This window comes from Sceloporus occidentalis, unplaced genomic scaffold (assembly GCF_023333645.1).
Source record: "Sceloporus occidentalis isolate IW3139 unplaced genomic scaffold, rSceOcc1.0.p SCAF_162, whole genome shotgun sequence".
Taxonomy (NCBI): domain Eukaryota; kingdom Metazoa; phylum Chordata; class Lepidosauria; order Squamata; family Phrynosomatidae; genus Sceloporus; species Sceloporus occidentalis.
The window spans coordinates 673246-693626 of NW_028317142.1; the positions used below are offsets into that span (position 1 = coordinate 673246).

General features: G+C 38.7%; 1 protein-coding gene across 1 annotated transcript in view; it reads left to right on the forward strand.

Annotated features, from left to right (window-relative positions):
* Positions 1–20381, forward strand: part of LOC149279542 (receptor-type tyrosine-protein phosphatase mu-like) — a 296024-nt gene that overhangs the window by 122939 nt on the left and 152704 nt on the right. Inside the window, exons 8-11 of the mRNA XM_089501054.1 lie at positions 5198–5506; positions 7643–7752; positions 13337–13538; positions 14444–14546. Coding sequence (XP_089357180.1) covers positions 5198–5506; positions 7643–7752; positions 13337–13538; positions 14444–14546 — 724 coding nt within the window. The remainder of the gene's footprint in view (positions 1–5197; positions 5507–7642; positions 7753–13336; positions 13539–14443; positions 14547–20381) is intronic.

Consider the following 20381-nt stretch of genomic DNA (forward strand, 5'->3'; position numbering starts at 1 on the left):
TGACAAGTTCAACTGTTGTTAAGGAATAGGTACATCTAACCAAAGTAGATTTTGTCTTTAGTAATACACGCACAGTAAATCCCACTCCATTAAAAAAATAAAGAGGAGTAACCCAAGTACTCATTTAAGATGCAAGATCCCAGAGCAGCAGCTCTAGGAAATGGCCACCGCTGTCCCCTCGCGTTGAAGAACATATTGCAAGTAAAAAAAAAAAAAAAGGATGAGCTAGGCACACATGGATAAAACAAGTGTACAGTGACACTACTAATGTTTCGGGGAGTGTACCCATATAGTATATATACTTATGAAATATGGTATCATCCTTGTGAACTTACATGTCTCTCAAAAACCTCTGAGCATTCGAGTGTCTAAACACAGAAGGTATAAAATAAATAGTATATTTTCACCTTGTACAAGCTAGTTCACTCATTGAGAGGGCCTTTGGTTAGAGGCCCTATCCCCATATTTCTCTGTTCAGTCTCCATAACTACCCAACCACCAACATTACCACTACTGCCGTTCCAATCTCACACAAAAGAAGCCCAAACATACTGACCACCCTTTGCTACACAGACCACCCCAAAGCCAGCTCCTGTATTGACCTCAGCTTCATCTATTTATGAAGTAAAGGCTCCATGGATATTGCTAAATGTATAGATGATGGAAGTTTTGAACTCCAGGACTGAAGGGTTTAATTTCACACACATGTTTGTTCTCCGGCATTAAAGAGATTAAATAACATATCACACCCATACACAACCTCCTGCACTTCCCTAAGATGCTGCTGCTTAAGACCTAAAGGGTCACTTTATGTCATGAAACCCCAGCAGCCAGCCATAGATGTCTGTGATGGACCTGATCTACGCCAGCCTCGGAAGCCTACCACAAAATTTACTGTAAAGCCAGTCTAGTCATAGTTAAAAATACATTTAGTATATTACAAACCACGTCTTTGACTTCGCATCAGCCACTTTGTACAATAGTGTCCTCCATTGTAAAACCAATTCTGTAGCTTATTATGGGCCATTACAGATGGCTAGTCTCTGATACCTTGTGTATGAAGGGGGTTCATTGGCTCTACTCCTACCAATGGGTATATTTTGGTGATATATGAGAACAAATCTCATTGTTGAGGTTCATAAAGGAAACAAGAAGAAAAAGAAAAAGGCATCATTCTTTGTCGTTTCCATGCAGAAATATTGTAATTCTGCAAATTGTTACCGAAATCACCACTTCCCCATATGTTTGTAACTCATTTAGGTTGGAATTAAATCCATAACTTAGAGTTTAATCTCGCTTGAGAAATTTAGGGAACACATTCTATAAGCTTTCATATTTTCTCATCACAATTCCAAAAAATATAATCACAGTCCACAAGTTCTCCACTATTGTGTGTTTCAAACCGTCCTGTAACAGAAGCCTACTATTATGCATCTAGTGGTAAAATGGAAAGATGTTTAGTTCCATATAGAGCTGTTCAGCTCAAGTTCTCAGCTCTTTTACGCAGTTGGTAAAAGAAAATTCTGACTACCTGCTTTGTATATATTTGCCCATCTTCCGATGGCACCTGGAGCGCAGTTTAGGGAAACTGTTGCTAGCAGATGGGTGGAATTAAAATGTATCTCCGCACTCCTCTGCTTCTCATTTATCAGCAACAAACATGCTTGCTCCATGCAAAATAAAACAAAAAAAAAAGACTAAATTACTTGCGCACATGACTGTCTGTCTTCAGACTTCTCTAGAATTAGCCTGTCAAGAAATGCAAAACTAATATGTAGTTGCAGAAAGTACTTCCAACATTTTCTGTATTGCCGGCTGATGGCTAAGTAGATTTGAAAATGAAAGGGGTTATTATAAAGTGATTACAGCATAGAGGTACTGTATGCCATTTTACCGGGAATCTAATTTTTATCCCTCATTTAGTTGGTTGTGTTTTCTGCTATTTTGTGGTTTTCTATCACTCTTGTGTTTCTTGCGCTGTTTTAATTTTGCAAAAGAAATCAAGTCCTTGCTTAATTTAAGAAAATATGAAGCGTATTGTTTTTTGTTCTTAATAGAAAAAAAGAAAATATTCTTCTTGCTTTTCATTAAAAATAATTAAAATATTTTTAAGTCACTGCTGGTATTTACAGGTATTTCATTTTCCTAAAAAAAAAAAAAAAAGGAAAAAAGTATTTATTATGTTAAAACGTGTAGGCCGTTTACAAGGTTATGATACGTTTTCAGAGAAGGATTCCTTAGTTAAGGTAACTAAACTTTACATAAACTTTATTGCCTTGTGTCTCGACTTGTTTTGAATAAAGGGCACGTTCCAGCCTGAAGAAGTCAACAGCTTGCCCAGTAATGGAAAAAAAAAATGATATTATGAACGAGTACGCGTGATTAAGGGAATGAATGAGTATCTGAGAATGAGAATGTTTGTGGGAGCGGGCAGGAGTTGAACACACATGTTGCAGAAGCGGGCAGTAGTTGAACACACATGTTGCAGAAGCGGGCAGGAGTTGAACACACATGTTGCAGAAGCGGGGGGTAATGGTCAGAAATTCAGCGGGAAAGAAAACAGTCCCACGCAGGGCACTACCAGGGAACCTTCTTGCATTGTAACAGAGGCTATTTTATCATTTTACTCTCCCAGAGAAGAATGTGTCCTGTCTTGTGAATTAATCAAGAAGTCGCTTCACCGAGCAGTTACTGTTCTGCTTTTTGTATCACAGAATGTGAGAATAAGCGCAGCTTCTAGGGTACATTTTTCTTTAAAAAGTAAATATTAAAAGTGTTCTAGGTTTGACTACCAGCTTCTGTTTTGTTGGCTGACAACAGAAAAGGGATCTATTATGAAACACGGATAAGAGGAATGTCTTTATCAAAGGATAGAATCCCAGTCAAAACGGCATTTCATCTCGCTACCAGTAAGATGAAAGCTAGAGTACAGGCATATGTAGAAATGCAGACGTGGTAATTAGTTGCATTTCCACATGCCCAGTACACGTCGGTCATAGGTAGAACTACAGAGGCATCATACAGTGCAGCTTTGAGAAGCTTCTAGTCCCAAGCCCCAGAGGCTCTGCACCTGTGTCGCTGGTGAGAAAGCTCACGATAGATAAACCTGGCATTGGTTGCAAAATGTATCCTGTTACTGCTTCAGGAGCACTGAAGGGGAGTTTGTAGATAGATCTTTGTAAAAGTACTGAAGGAGTAACTTAAAAACCTATTTTGTAAGAGGTTTTCGGCCCGTTGGCTTATGCAAAAGGTAGAGCCATTATATGCAATTTGCTCATATCTGCAGTGATTGAAACGTCCCACTTTCATTCATTAAATATGCATTTTGGAACTGAATAAAAGATTCGGTACGAAGGGGAAATGCAAAATGCTTCTAATTTGCATATTGATATTCTTGCATAGCACAAGTACACACAGAAAAGTGAATTCTAGGCCCTGTAGCGAGATCTTTTATCCTTAAGCCAGATTTTGATTATCATTGGAGGTATCCTAAAATTACACTTTAAATGTCTCGAAGACGCTGAAATTGAGTTTCAGTACCAAAAAAAAAAAAAATCAAAGTAGTAATAGAAGCTACAGTGTGAATTCAAAAGAAATGAGCTATGAATCAAACCAGAGATGGAAATTGATTCTATCAGCCGGTTCCTCAGCTCTGTATGAGGTTAGGGAAGCAGAGGGAGAAGATTCTGCAAGGATCAATGATTAACTCGGAATTTCTAAAGTGCCACAGGCTAGAAATGGACTCGCTGTGTTCTCGCAGGTCAGGACTGCAACTGTCAGGATTCACTACTTGATACCCAGCTTAACCTGGCAGGAGGAGAGCACTGGTGTATGTCGACTGCTACAGGCACAGTCTGGGGAATTGATAGGCATTACCTGAATAAACTTCAGACGTGACAAACATTGCACTCTGTGGGGAAGCTATCTGACTTCTTATCATGAATCAGTGGACCCAGAGTGTCTGGGCTAACCTCCTGATTCATAACAGTGAGGCCTATCATAAATGGCAATAAGTCTACGGTAGACACAGTCAGTTTATCAAATGAACTGAGGGACAATAAAAAAAAAAGCTTTGTAACCTCTAACTTAAGTAATAGCAACATAAAGCAAAAATTTAGAGAGCTGCGTGCAAAAACAAAACTTTTGATTTCAGACACCAAATTCTAATACTGGGATTTTATTTCATAAAGTTATTATTTATTATTCATTCAAGCTATTATTCATTAAGTTATATGCATACCTGAGCATTTTATTAAAGAAACAGTCATAAGTTTGCTAAAAAAAAATCAATCAGTACCTCAAGCATGTAACTTTACAACCATAGTAGCAAAATGGCTCAAATACCAGTCTTTATAGGGTCACTAACTTTTTTTGTAAATATGAGATTCTCAAAACTAACCCTATTCCTAATTTAAAATTAATAAGGAGGCTACTGCAGTAAGCTAAAGCCTATCAGTTTTACGTTATATTAATTTATAGAGTACCAGCAAATTTTGTAGTGGTGTTACAATAGCAGGACAATGAAAAATATTTAAACTTTAAAAATTAAGATTAACACAAGTTAAAACATACTGGTACAAAATCAGAAGGGGGCCTTGCACTTGTGAGCTGACACTCTACTAGCGTTAATTAATCTATTATGAGTTTAAAATCAAATATACAACGTAATATAAATAAAATAGATGTAAATTATCATATCAAAACAGAACCCCATAAAGAGGGACAGATAATGTAAATCTAAACCTAGCCTGAAATATTCATACTATTGTAGAAGAAGACATCAAACCTGATCCACCATAACATGTTTCCAAACTGTAATAACTATGATGAAAAGGTCATCTAAAAAACATGTTTTTGCAGTCAATCCCAGGAATCCAATACTGCAATCTAGACATGATAAATGTAGTAATAGCCTATCTAGTCCCCAGTGTTAGGATAAAAGCCTTTGCATATTCTAACCAGCTATCATTCACACTGTAAAATATTTTCTTTTAACCACTGACCAGCATTGGTTTTTGTGGTGTTCCCTGAAACTGTGTGTAGTAAGTGACCAAACAGGAAGCATCAAATCAGCATAGAATTATATGACCTTGAAACCTCCCCTCTCTTGTTCATGTGGACATCCAAAATGCTCCAAATATGTTGTGAGGGTTGGGACAGTATGAGTTTTGTAGCCTGATTTTCTTTCTCCCCACAGATCCTATGCATGGCCCACGGAAATTGCAAGTGGTGGACATCAAGTCACGGCAGATCACTATTCGTTGGGAGCCTTTTGGATACAATGTTACTCGATGTCATCACTACAACCTCACTATTCTTTACAAATACCAGGTTGGAGGCCTGGAGCAAGTAAGAGAAGAAGTGAGCTGGGATACTGAAAACTCTCACCCCCAGCATACCATCACGAACCTGTCACCCTTCACCAACATCAGTGTGAAACTAGTGCTCATGAATCCTGAGGGCAGGAAAGAGAGCCAGGAACTCATTGTCCAGACCGATGAAGATGGTAAGCTTTCCTATGTAAAGCCGGAATATACTTGACATGTAAAAGGATATATATAATGCACATGTATTGTATGTGTAACGAGGCTCTACAGTACACTTAGGTCTGTCTTGTCCCAGCTAAAATGAAACGCAAAATGATTTTGAGAAGAAACTGTTATCTCAGATTATCTCAGGAACAAAAATGAATTGAATTCTTAATACGTACAGATACTATAACAAAGTCATTGGTTTTAAGATACCTGTGACAAATTAACCAAATACAGTCTTATAGAAGAAGAAAAAAATTATATATAATGTTGGTATTGTACATTTTGTCCCAGAATCACCTTTTAAAACACACAGTCCATCAGGGCCCAAATATACTATATACACAGCAGGTTTTATAATCAATGCTTTTGTTTACATGATAATCAGCAAATAATCAGCTTCAAAATAAACAAAACCCTTGCTCTGCTGAGCATTCACTAATCAGTTCTTTATCTCCTAACTATAATTGGGTGGCTTCCCTTTTACTCAGACAGAAATCCTCCTAATATTCACCACCACACACCTGGGGTATTTATTTACTCACCTGTGTTAGGGAACAAAATGGAGCTCCCTACCTCAGCGCAGGCAGAGTATTTAACCCCTTAAGGACAATGGGCGGTCCTTAAACCCATGTACGGGCTTTGTCATTAAGGGGTTACCTACCTCCCTTCTAATTATGAGATGCAGCTGAGTGAAATCAGAGAACTCCTCACCTGCCCTTAATGAGCAAAAATGGACCAGTGGAATAGAGCACTGGCCCACTCTACCCTCCAAATGGTGACCCCAAAATATAAATCACTGTTATTCTGCATCTTCCTGGGGTTATTCAGCGTGTGTTCCCTGCCCAATATATGGGTAGTTATATACATATGTGCATCACAATTAGGGGAGCTTTTAAGAAAGTAGAAGAGCACACCAAGGACTCTGCTGAGGTTCAGGATATTTTTTTCACTTTTAGTGGGTAACGTCACAGAAGTTTGATGTTTCAGACCCTGTCTGGAATTTTAATCACTTGAAGTGCATGGTTACTTTGAATATATATTTATTATGTATACAGTACATATATTAAATGGTTAATTATTAGTTGCTGCATGGCGGCATCTATAATTGTTTTTGTGAATACATTTTTCACAGCGGGTGGAGACTAATGGGAAGTCCAATGCAAAACAAATGTAGGGGCTGCATGCTGCTTATCCCTAACATGTAAAGTGCAGCAAGTGAATGTGATTTTTAGGTTTCATTTCATACTAGTGCACTTAATTAATAGGATCACTTAGATAGAATTAAGACTTCTACGTTTTTACAGGTGCTATACAAAGACTTCGGTGTGTCTTCTTTAGAATCTGCTCCGCATTGCCATTGTCACAGTATATTCTCATGGCTGCATCTGTACAACCAAAGACAGCTCATACAACATTTTCCTTCATATAATTCCCTAAATAGAACCATGTGGCAAAGAGCTAATTTTAAGAGAATTTTAGTGTATCTTTTAAATATTATAATAATACTTGCAATTGTGGCAAGCATATTATTTGACTTCCAGTTAACTGGAATTTGGTAATGGCGTTTTTTTTAAATTAAGAAAGTAAGTGGTGTTCCCAGGGAGGGACACGGCCATGTGAAGAAGTTTAATATGACAGTTTCTTCTAGCACTGCCAGGCCCTGCGAATGCCCCTGTTCCCTATGGGCAAAAGAGCCCTGTTAATGGGCAGTTTAGTGTCCTATGAAGCCTAACCAGCAAATAATGCATTTTAAAGCCCTTTTTAAAAAATAAAGTGATACACATTTAGCAGAAGCGGTGGCATAACTTGCCCTCCAAGGTCCAGTTTTCACACAGGGGATTTTATTAGTCTCCTTTAGTGAATAGTCAAAAAAACTATTAAGTCTAAAGAAAGAATAGGAAAATACAACATTGGCTGCCTATAGCAAGTCCATGACCCTGTAAAGCATACTGTTCTGTAGGCAACCTTCATGGTCAATGTTCCTGTCATCTGCCAAGAGGCCTAGATGTAGGTTCCGATCACTATTTTATTAGGGTCAATACTATGTTTTAAAGTTACTGTTGTAATTATTATTAGTTATCTTACATACTTCATGTTTTGCCTGCTAGTTCCAAGTGCTGTGCCTCTTGAATCAATACAAAGCAGTACATTTGAAGAAAAGATCTTTCTCCAATGGCGGGAGCCGGCTCAAACATATGGAATCATTACATTATATGAGGTAAATAAATGTATTATTTATTGTGCCTTTTTACCTAATCTACTCTTCTATGAATATCCTTTTTATATAATATGCACCTGAAGAATAATGTGAAAAAAACAATAGCTGCTGATATTAACACTTTGAGTCTTATAGCGGGGCAAACCCTGCAACCAGAGACGTATTTATCACTGGGCCTAGGCTCGACCCAAGGCAGTCCCCGCAGCCACCCTGTCCACAGCCTCCATCCTCACTATGGAGCGCTGGGATGTGATGTCATATCCCAACGCTCGATAACTTAACGGCACCCAGTGCCTTAGAAAGCAGTCTATGGAGGACTATATTGGCTCGGCCAACCAGCAGGAACATTCTATTGATTAACATGGTGATGGCTGTACTTTTTGAACTCTGCTACTGAATGTAAGTATTCGTCCTTAGACGGGCAGTAGAATAGGGACATCACTTGAATAGTTTTCACTAGACTTGTGCATTGTCATTGGTTGATGCCAGAGGAGGCCCCTGCAGGAGACCAATAGACTCACTTGCACAGCCCTTTAACTCCTGACGGCGCAACTTGGCCTGGGGACACCATGGTCTCCCCACTCCAAGAGTTAAAAGTCCATACAAGCGACTCTATTGGTCGTTCGCACAGACATTTAACTCTTGGAACTCTTGGCCAAGTTGCGGCACCAGGATTCGTCTGCCATTAACCAATGAAGTACAGGTGCACTTCATTGGTTGATGGCAGAGGAGGCCCCTGCCGGCGACCAATAGGGTTGCTTGTACAGACATTCTACAAACAACTGCAAAAAACTACAAAAAAACAAACAAACACGAAGAATGTACACGAATATTCAAACCAAACACAGGAAGGGCGAATATTCGTGGAATACAAAGATTTTCTCCCCCTCGAAGACAAACACAAAGACAAACACAAAGAGTTTACCGGCACCTAAGTCTAGTTTTCACCATCTTCTACCACAACCCCCCCCCCCCCCCCCGTAAAGCCAGGACTTCACTACTTATCAGACAGCAGACTCTAGATGTAAGAAGTGCTTAGGACCGAGAAGTTAGCATAAAGATCCCATTGGCTTTCACTATGATTGCTTCTGGTTTAGAATCCTTCACAAGCCTTACTTTTTATATAAATATCGTCCTATATTTCTTTTGTGACAAGCTAAGAAATGAAAAAAGGCAACATTACTTTGAAATCAAGAACGATCCAGAAATAAATTCTAAGCTAACGCAATGTAAATGGTATTGCATTTAGTGGAATAAAGTATAATTTTCTGGGTACATGCATAAAACAGTACATTCCACAGAAGTAGAGCATTATTATAATTCACAACTACAGTATACATGAGTAAGCTCTATTGCATCCTTTAAGCAGCAGTTCTAAGCAGCGCCAATCAAGTGAGCGAATGATGAAAAGGCAGATCTGAATGAATTGTTCAGGAACAAAGACGTAAAAGCTACATAATGGTCACTCTTATCACATTTCTGCAGTTTTTTTCTGTAAATCCAATTATAACAGAAACAAGCAGGTGCAATTTCAACTATAATATATTTGAATGAAAATTCTGCTAAATTATACATTTCCCAGACTGCAAAAATGATCCTGCCTCACAAGAAACCCTCACTTAGTTACTTTTAAAGCAAATAAGCAAAGATAAAGCTCCATGACCTAAGTGGCCTACTTGCATTACATTTACTGCTTTATGTATATGCTTTATGTAGCTTGTCATTCAAAAGTTTGGGTCATTCAGATAGTTCCTGGTTTTTGACAGAAAAGCAAATTTTGTCCCTTAACATAACATCAAACGGATCAGAAATACAGTGTAGACGGTGTTAATGTTGTAAATGACAACTGTTTAATGGAATATAGAAGAGGCCTTTTTATCACTCCCATCACTCCTGTGTTCCAATGGCACGCTGTGTTCGCTAATCAAACTTTAAGTTTAAAAGCCTAATTGATCATTAGAAAAGCCTTTTGTAATTATGTTAGCACAGCTATAAATGTCCTTGTTTCATATGAAAACAGGTTTTGACCCCGCACTTTTGAATGGTTGCATGTATCTATATACTGTATATTATATGTTTGTGGGTGTATAGCCAAAAAAACATTTATGATCATAGTCCAAAATGGGAACTTTTGTTCCTTTCTCTGCAATATCTAATTGCATATCATTGATTATTTTTATATTACTGTGATTACTTAATGATTTTTAAAATTTGTTATAGTTTATTTTCATACATTTCAAAAAGTTAGTTTTCAATATACGCTATAGAATAATATTTCTCTTAGAACCTGTGCAAGCACTAGGGATTTGTATGAAGAGAAAAAAAATCCCCTTTGCTTGTCAATCAAACACCTGACAATTGCCAAGTCAAAATTGTCAGTCTTTTATTCATGGAGACCCAAAGTTTATGAAAATGCTCATTTCATTTTTCGCCACAGTACTTATGTAATTGCCCTAAAAATAGAAAAAAAATATGAAATACATCCATAAAGGCACTCATACTTATAGTCCACTTATTTCTGTTTTTGAGACATCTCCATCTGAGTTTTTTTGTATATGTAATGTATGTGCACGTATTTTACCAGAAGGCCCATAAAATTGGCACTGCTGGTTTTAATAATTCAATGCAATAACTATTGAGACAAGTATCAGAAAAGGAGTAAACCCTAACAAAAACAGATCCTCGCTACCCTTTCCAGCTAGGGATGCCATAGCCTCGATTAGGTTGACCTACGTAAACGTTAACTGGTTTTAACAAAACTTATAAAGACATCCAGTGACCTAAAGTCAAATGCTCAAGTGTAGAATCTAAGCATCAACCACTAACAGTACAGCAAATTACAGTTTCCAGAAGATCAGAAAGCAGGTCTGGACATTTGTAGACAGGTTTGTGCATCGTTGGACTTAGTATGTACTGTTTTAGTTGTAGCTTTGCATAATGTGTCCATTAGATTGTAGAAAAACACTGTGTTATCCCCAGTACTCACCAGAATTGCCTAAAACAGTGTAAACAACAGCTACTACAGCTACAACTCTCATAGTGCTCAGCCAATACCAGCAATATCCGCAAGTTTGACTAATGTCATGGAGGATTAATTTCTACAATAGATAGAGCTTCCTCTTGGCTCTCCCTGGTGTAAAGGACACGACTCCCATCTATAAAATGTCTTCCTCTCATACACTTAAAAGTCCCAAGTTATAGAAATAGATTGGGCTGCTTTGTAACATGCAGATTGGCGTCTATAAATGTATTCATTATCAGTTCAGGAAGTCTCAAGCAATAAAATACCAGAGACAACAACAAGCATTTCCTACTAATGAGTGATTTTTTACAACAGGTTTGTATAGTTTATAATGGTAAAAATAAATAAGTGATATAAAACTGTTCTTCCTTTCATGCATTTTTCACGCTTGTAAGAAACTCACTATATTCTTTTAAAAGTGGCTTTTCATTATGAATCATCAAACAGCTGAGGTGTTGCCTGACAATTATGTCTCGACCAAGGGTCATCTCATAAAGTCAAGAAATCAGACCTCACTTATAAAATACAACAAATCTCAAAGATGCATTCTATAAAACTTCATTAATTCAAAAAGTCTGTGTTAAAGGGTAGTTCTGGTCATTCAGGTTTAAATTTATTTTCCAGCAGAAGCATTGACTAACTAAGGGAATGTCTGAAATTGTATTAAGGTTGTAATTGCCAGTTAAGACTATATAGGAAGGATACAGCTCAAGAAGCAGACTATAAAAAAAAAAAGATTGGGTTAGCTGTGATTGTGGTTGATCGTTGAAGAGCAATGAACAGAACAACATGGAATCTTCCATAACCAGGGGACAGGCAAGAGTGTTCGGAAAAATAGCAAATCTAAACAGTACACAGAAGGGATGATGTTTGACAGTCTATGAAGGAAGACATACATGTTACTTGAAACATTGAACCTGACTGCAGATGAGGACCATTCGGCAAGGAAGGGCTGGCACATTCTGGCCCTGAGGGTAAAGCTGAGTGGCTTGCCGAGCCTCTTGAACCTCTTCCCTTGGTGACTAACATACACGATAGCGCACATACTCCCTCTAACACATGCTCATTCTAACACATCTTACAGCCACACTGTTGCCACAAGGTCACATAATGTTGCACTACATGACCCAACTGACGCCAGCCTCCACCGGAACAATTCCTTGAAGAATTTGGACCAGGCAATAACCCCTGCCATTCGGCCCATCCAGTCTGCCTACCTCAGTCTTTATTTGGTCCTGTCTGTTTTTACCGATAGCCTTAAGCTTATCTCATGCATGTTTTAATTCCGTCGCTTTACTGAAAACAACATTCAAAATACCTGAATTTAACACGTTCATATTGACCATAAAGTTACAATATATCACCATTATTTGAAGAGGCGCAATTACACATAGTATTTGAAGGTTTTCGTGTATAGTCATGGCTTTAGAAGCAGGTAAGTGTGGATTCCTGGCAAAATTTTACTTGCTAGGGATTATTTATAGAAATTTTTTCACAACTGATATGCTTCTAAATATGGAATTAAACTGAAAAATTTAGATTGCGGCATTGTCATTTTAGAATAGGTATTTTCTTTATGTTAGACTGAATAATCGTATTATAGGCCACATTGCTGAATATTGGGAATCTCTCAATAATACATATGTTGCCTTGACTGCAGAGTGGCAATGAGGAACATACAGAACATGTTATGGCCACCCATGCCCATATTTCTCATTTACATAAAACTACTGGCAAAGTTTTTATAATCAAAATTCTGGCTTCAATTATTGCCACATATGGATGCAAGGGTCGATTTGGTATTATTGTACTCTCTTTTATGTTTCTAATTTGACTATTTAAGGTATTTACAACATATTTTTTTATGTTCTCTGTGTAAATAAAAGAGAATTATTGTGCACATTTGAAGAAATGTTTCTCCATATCAAGGTTGATGTTGCAATTTGCGTTGTCTTATGCAAGAAAAACCCAATATGTAATTTTGTCTTGATTACTGCTATGGAAATAACAGTAATCTTGTGGTGAAGGCTGATTACACCAGCTGCAGCAAAACCTGGATCCAGCAACCAACATCAAAAGCTTCACCAGTTTTTACTTATGTTAGTATACCTGAAATATAGTAGTAAAGACTTCATGCCAGTCATTAAAGGTTAATATCACATTAAAATCTCACACGTTTCGAGGAAAGTAAAAAAAATTGCCTCTGTCATCATGAAAACATAATCTTTTAAGGCAGTCTAATTACTGGAGGACACATCACAAAGTAGACTATACCTTCAAGGCAAACAACCTGAAGTCAACAGGTTAAGCCCAGACTCATCTTTTTACATTTGTAATCCCGCTGGATCTAAGTCCCTGTATCCATAACTATAATAACTCATAACAATTTTGGCTGTGTCCCTGTGCGGCTTCATTGGATTCAGGTTTTTAAAAGCCTAAAAGAAAATGATACGTTATCATAAAACATCTGACGGTGCATACATCAGAAGAGTTTGCAGGATAAAGTTACAATCTCTTTCTCTCGAATCAAGCCTTTCTATCATTTTCCTTTTTCCTTTACAGATCTCCTACAAGGCAGTCAGCTCTTTTGACCCCGAGATAGATTTATCTAATCAAAGTGGAAGGGTTTTAAAGTCAGGAAATGAGACTCACTACCTGTTCTTTGGATTGTATCCCGGGACAACGTATTCTTTCACGATCAGAGCCAGCACAGCCAAAGGATTTGGACCTCCTATTACAAGTCAATTTACAACTAAAATCTCAGGTATTGTTGTATGAAGAAGTGTTTCTGCGTCTAATCATGTGATTTCCAGTAGCATTGGATCCTCTACTTCAGCTTTCATCCAAGTATTGCTCTAGCTCAGGACTGATTTACATCCAAAGAATCGCTACTTCATGATTTCTCCTTGTGCTAAAAAAAATACTTCCTAGGGCAAGGCATGAAGCATGGTCCTGAAGAGATGTGCTCAAGCTTTAACAAACATAGATGCATTTCCCATACAAACACCACTCACACACCCTGTTTAAGTGACATATAAACTTAAGAGTTATAAAGGCTGTAGAAGGATTTCTAGAAGGACCATCTCTTCCTCATATATCTATTTGTTTCTGTCAGAACAAATTTGTAACAATCTCTAAAAAAATTGATCTCCCAGATCCGAGGCTTTCCCTGGAAAGACCTTTAGCATTAACCCCCATATTCCCCTAAACTATCCATGGCACACCTTGGTTTCCAAGAAAATGTTTCCTCAATCAATAAGCGCCCTCTCTGGAAAAAGGATGCTGTGCTAAATATTACCTCTTAAGCAAAGCAGATAGTTAGACAAGGGTTCAAATTTAAGGGTACTTTCTTGAAACAGAAAGCAAGGAAAACACATTTCTTGTAACTTTTCCTTTCACATTTCCAAATACCTTATACTTCCCTTAATGATCATTCGTTGCATGAGGTCTTACCCATTTTTCTTAATTGGAAGAGTTTGAAGTCTAACATTATTATTATTATTAGCAAAATAAAGGTTTACTCATCTTATCGAAGGTTCATGTACAGTTATGTAAACATATTTTAATGATAAAGCTAGTATATTAAAGGCAAACTGGCTATATTTCAAAAAGTAACACCACAATGACCCTTTCAAATAAAATTGTTTACTCGTGTTTTTTTTTTCTCAGCACCATCTATGCCGTCTTATGAACTTGAAACGCCTTTGAATCAGACTGACAGCACAGTGACGGTTATGCTGAAGCCAGCTCAAAGCCGAGGTGCTCCTGTCAGGTACAAAAGGCAGGGAAAAAAGTAAAACTTAAGAAAATAAAACAGAGTTAATTTTTATAATGTGTTTCTGGGGATTACTTTTCATACGATAAACAGGGTATAAATCCATGTCTGCATTATCACTAATTAAATTAAATATCTGTTGGGAGGGAAACACTTTGATGAGCGGCTGAGTATTGTTTAAAGCAATTGATCCAGATGCAAGTGGCTCGTTCTTTGAAGACAGAGAACAAAGACACAGTTCTGTTGCGTGGGTGGCATCTTCTCTGCAGTAATGTAATTGCTTGTTCTATCTTAGGAATCCGGTGTATTTTTACTCTGCATTGTTTTATACTAACCTCTCAATATTTACCTATATAAAGGGTCTACCCAAGTTAATTTACTTATTGTGCTTTAGTGTCACATTAAAAACAGCAAGCAATCTTTTTAATGAAAACTCCTGCTGGTGAACGTTCCGAATTTTGCTACCTGGCTTTTAAAAACAGTCCAATTTTGTGTAGCATTAAGTGGAAGCAACATCAAGCCCAACACAAGGGTGCCATTAACCCATTTCCCCCCCCAAAAAATGCAGGCTTCACTGTGCCTGCATAATTACGGCCTCTGATTCCTCCATATCTGCATGTAATAAATGGCTTGGGGCACTAGTGTGATATGTCAAGCCCCATGTGAACGGACTGTTTAATGCAAGGGGTTAATGAGGCTTCAGTGACTCGTATACATTTGCAACACTAAGTTTTTCAGAAGTATCAAAAGTCAGTCTACTACTTTTGACATCATGTAAGCATACTCAAACATAATACATTTTGCCATTGTTTTTTAAATGGACATGTCTGAGATTGCAGGTTGACTCTGTATGTGCCCGATTGCAATTAGATATTAAAATGTAACTACAAATTGATGAATCACTCAATTTATTTGGAAAATACCAGACATGAATTCTGCACACTGACATCAAGGAATGTAAATTCTGTAAGGTTTGGTGAGTCCTTGTTTAAAGTTGATCATTGGAGGAACATACAACATGAATTGAAGTACAGGAAAGCATACTCTACATCACATTACTTTTATTAAAAGAACAGTAAACGTTACAAATAAATTGATCTTATATGGAAGCAAACGTTACATTTGTCTAATTCTGTTTACCCCATACATGTAAGTATTATAGTTAAACTGCAATCACATGAAAAGCTATAATACTGTTCACCACCTGCACTTTGGCCTTTCATTTGCACCAGATGGACCTATTCCAACATCCAGTGGCCATGCAGACCAGATGTCCCACGTATGGGGATGGTGGTTTCCCAGGTTAAGACGTGTGCTTGTTAAACCACTTTTGATCCTGCGTAGAGCTCCAGCATACTTTTGCAATACTGTTGGTGTATATACGGTAGTTTCCCCTGCTTTTGATGACGGTGATATTTATTTCTCTGTATTTAACGTATATAATATTAATGGAAATGCAAGTGGAAGGCAATTGTTCGTATTCCTATTTTACCGTACACAATGCAGAAGGCATCTCCCCAGATGCGTTTCTTTTTCATTAATGCCTGCACTAATTCAATCTCACACAGACTTAAAAAGCAGCTTCATTATTCTAAAACTATCTGTTTTTATCACTATACATCTATTTATTCATGTAATATTATCTACTATTATCAGTTTACTTTGTAATTCAGATAGCCTCGCATTGTGTCTCACAAGATTGACGTCTAAATCGCAAAACTACATTTCCCGTGTTTGTAATAATAAATCTTTATGTATTAAATCTCATATTTCTGTATAATCATGAATCCAGACAGGAAATCAAACCCACTGTGTCTAGGATATCTTCAATCATTTCATTGTGTTTATTCCATGCAAAAAAACCAACCAATAATAATATATATGTAAGATATGCAAATATTAAATGAAAGAAAAACAAGCATAGGAGAGGGGAATATTAACGTTCAGATAAATCATATAAAAAGTAACAAGGCTGTAGAGAGGGTGACCAACAAAATCTTTAACAAAATCAGAAAAAGGACATTTGATCATTTAGTTAATGTGACTTCTCATTTCTTTCCAAAATAGAAACATATGCTCAATGGAAATTATATTTTGTTCAGGACAATATTTTGTTTAATTAAAAGTTAGGACATTTTGCTGCAGTATCAGTGGGTACAACAACTGAAACTATATTGGCTTTACCTGTTAAATTTCTGTTTCACATTAAGAAGTCCATTTAGGGAATAAGGATATACAGGATGCATTTGATGTTTTGTAAGAGCATAGTATCTAAGGAAACTGCTTACTGCTTTAACTCTTACAGGATTAGATAGATATCAATAGTTTCCATGGGATCAGTGAGATCATATGGGATCAGTGAGATCATATGGGATCAGTGAGATCATATGGGATCAGTGAGATCATATGGGATCAGTGAGATCATATGGGATCAGTGAGATCATATGGGATCAGTGAGATCATATGGGATCAGTGCAGTGGCGACTCTAGAAACAATATATAGGGGGGCACACAAGATACCACAGTCAAACTGTGGTAATGTGCTATGGAATTATACTTTTGTTATTGGGCTAAAATAATACTTGATCATTCAACATGGGAAGCCTGAAGCCACAATTGAGTGCGACTAATCCTTGAAATAAATATTATAACACAATAAATAACTTTTCCACTAAATGATTTCAGGGCCTTGAACGTTTTGTCCCCTGAAGTCACTACAACTTCAGGAGGGCATTTTATCTCTGGATAAATATAAATTAAATAATTCCTACTGTAAGTTAAGTGCCAGGAAACAGATGACCAAACACACACACCAACACAGGCTCTGCCACACCGACAACCAAACACACACACCAGGACAGGCTCTGCCACACTGACAACTGAACACACACACCAGGACAGGCTCTGCCACACAGACACACACACACCAGGACAGGCTCTGTCACACCGACACCCAGACACACACACCAGGACAGGCTCTGCCACACTGACAACTGAACACACACACCAGGACAGGCTCTGTCACACCGACACCCAGACACACACACCAGGACAGGCTCTGTGACACAGACACACACACCAGGACAGGCTCTGCCACACCGACAACCAAACACACACACACACACCAGGACAGGCTCTGCCACACAGACACACACACAACAGGACAGGCTCTGTCACACCGACACCCAGACATACACACCAGGACAGGCTTTGCCACATTGACAACTGAACACACACACCAGGACAGGCTCTGTCACACCGACACCCAGACACACACACCAGGACAGGCTCTGTGACACAGACACACACACCAGGACAGGCTCTGTCACACCGACACCCAGACACACACACCAGGACAGGCTCTGTCACACCGACACCCAGACACACACACCAGGACAGGCTCTGTCACACCGACACCCAGACACACACACCAGGACAGGCTCTGTCACACCGACACCCAGACACACACACCAGGACAGGCTCTGCCACACCAACAACCAAACACACACACACCAGGACAGGCCTCACCACACAGACACCCACACACATCAGGACAGGCTCTGCCACACCCACATCCAAACACACACACACACCAGGACAGGCTCTGACACACTGACAACCGAACACACACACCAGGACAGGCTCTGCCACACCAACACCCAAACACACACCAGGACAGGCTCTGACACACCAACACCTATACACACACAAACAGCAGGACACAATCTATGTCACAGACGTCTACATCAGGATGGATTTTTCACACTGCATTGTCGTTTATACCCCCCCTTAGTGTTTTTGCCCCTTGTGTATTGATGCCCCTGCTGCCCATATATATTAACATTAGCCCCAGTTGCCGATAGCAGGTATAGATCAACACATTAACACACAAACCAAGCTTTGCATGTATAGATCAACTGAAATTCACTTGTGATCTCAAATAAACAGAATCAGACATACAAATCCTGTATTTGCAGGTATACAATAGTATATGAAACGTAGCATTGCAGGTATAGATCAAATAAATACATGGAAACAGCATTGCAGGTATTAATCAACTGAATAAGGCATACAAACACTGCATTTGCAGGTATACATAAATAATGTATGGAAACATAGCATAGCAGATATGGATCTACAGAATAACACACAACCCCAGCTTTGCAGGTATAGATCAATTGGAATTCACAAAAAAACACGTAATTAAAAGGTATATTTAAAACCCCCTAAATTACACGCATAGATCACAGGTTGCATACCCCAAAGCCAGCCCTGGCGTCCACACTGCAATCACACTCCTATCATACCCAGGCAACCAGAAAATGCTGGTACCTAGGCATGATGGGACTGTGCTTGCTGTGGTTGCTGTTAGCAATCACACTCCTATCATGCCAAGTCAGCCAGTACATGCTGGTACAGGGTGGCTGTAAGTGATGTGCAGACCCCATACTGCTGGCAGCATCAATACACAAGGGGGGCAGCTAGCTAGGTTTCAGCATGTACTGGCTGACTTGGCATGATAGGAGTGTGATTGCTAACAGCAATCACAGTCCCATCATGCCTAGGTTCCAGCATTTACTGGTCGGATGTGTAAGTGCTGGAACCTAGGCATGATGGTACTTTGATTGCTGTTAGCAATCACACTCCTATCATGCCAAGTCAGCCAGTACATGCTCGAGGTGCGGCCCGCGTAAGATCGGTTGCACAGGCTGGCGATCTTATTACTTTCTAACCCCCTCTCCCTCCCTTATCACTTTCTAACCCCCTCTCCCTCCCTTATCACTTTCTAACCCCTCTCCCTACTCACTATCTACCCTCCCCCTTTGTAGTTCTCTCACCTTTAGGTCCAGCGACGGGAGCACGAGGCTTCTGTCTTCGTTCTCTGCTGTGGTTGCTAGGCGCCCCTCTCTCTCCTCCGCATTAAAAAAATAAAACTAAAAAGACGGGATTTGAAGTCGCATTGCAACTTTTTTCCAAATTCGGCAGGGGGGCAACAGGGGGGGCAAGGATTAACCTAGGGGGGGCAATTGCCCCCCTGTAGCGACGCCACTGGATCAGTGAGATCATATGGGATCAGTGAGATCATATGGGATCAGTGGTTAAGGACATCCAAAAATCCCAAGATCACCTTAACAGAAGCGTATTATGACTAGTTCTAATTTTTCCCCTTTCTAGCCTAAAAGCAATGTTTTGTAGACTTTTGAGGGTGTTAGATGAACTCATCATGCAGTGGTATAACACAAAATAGATGTATTTTAAGTTAGTTTTACTTTGAGAAATTAGAAGGTAAGGGGAATAGTCTCCCATCATAAGTTGTAGATACAGTAAGGGGATTTAAACAGGCAGGGTATAGGCATATGGCTATTTTAAATCGAAAGACGAGACCAAGGACTGATTATGGTCTTTACATTTGCTATGAAATTCTTTGTTTCTGTTTCCCATGCACAGTGTATGTAACAGGGCGATCTTCCCCCCAGATTATGTGGCAGAGCAGCTTTAGTCCTTCTGGGACTGCCTCCCTAGGTCACAAGATGACACTGACAATATGGACCGATCAGTTGGTTTATAAAAAGTAAAGAGACCTGGGTCTTGAAACTGTAATTTACTATTTATAAAACTTTATAATGCTCTATCAGGTAATCATGAAGGAGACATGCAACAACAATAAGGATTATTTATCTGCAGGGAAAAAAGACTCTAATGCTTACACTTTTTTGCATTGTTTGTCATTGACTTGTCTACGTGCATATTAGTTTGTGTCCTTCAATTGTGACCTTGAATAAATTTAAATAAAGTAATCTTATTTTATCAAAGGCATATGGTTCCTAATGT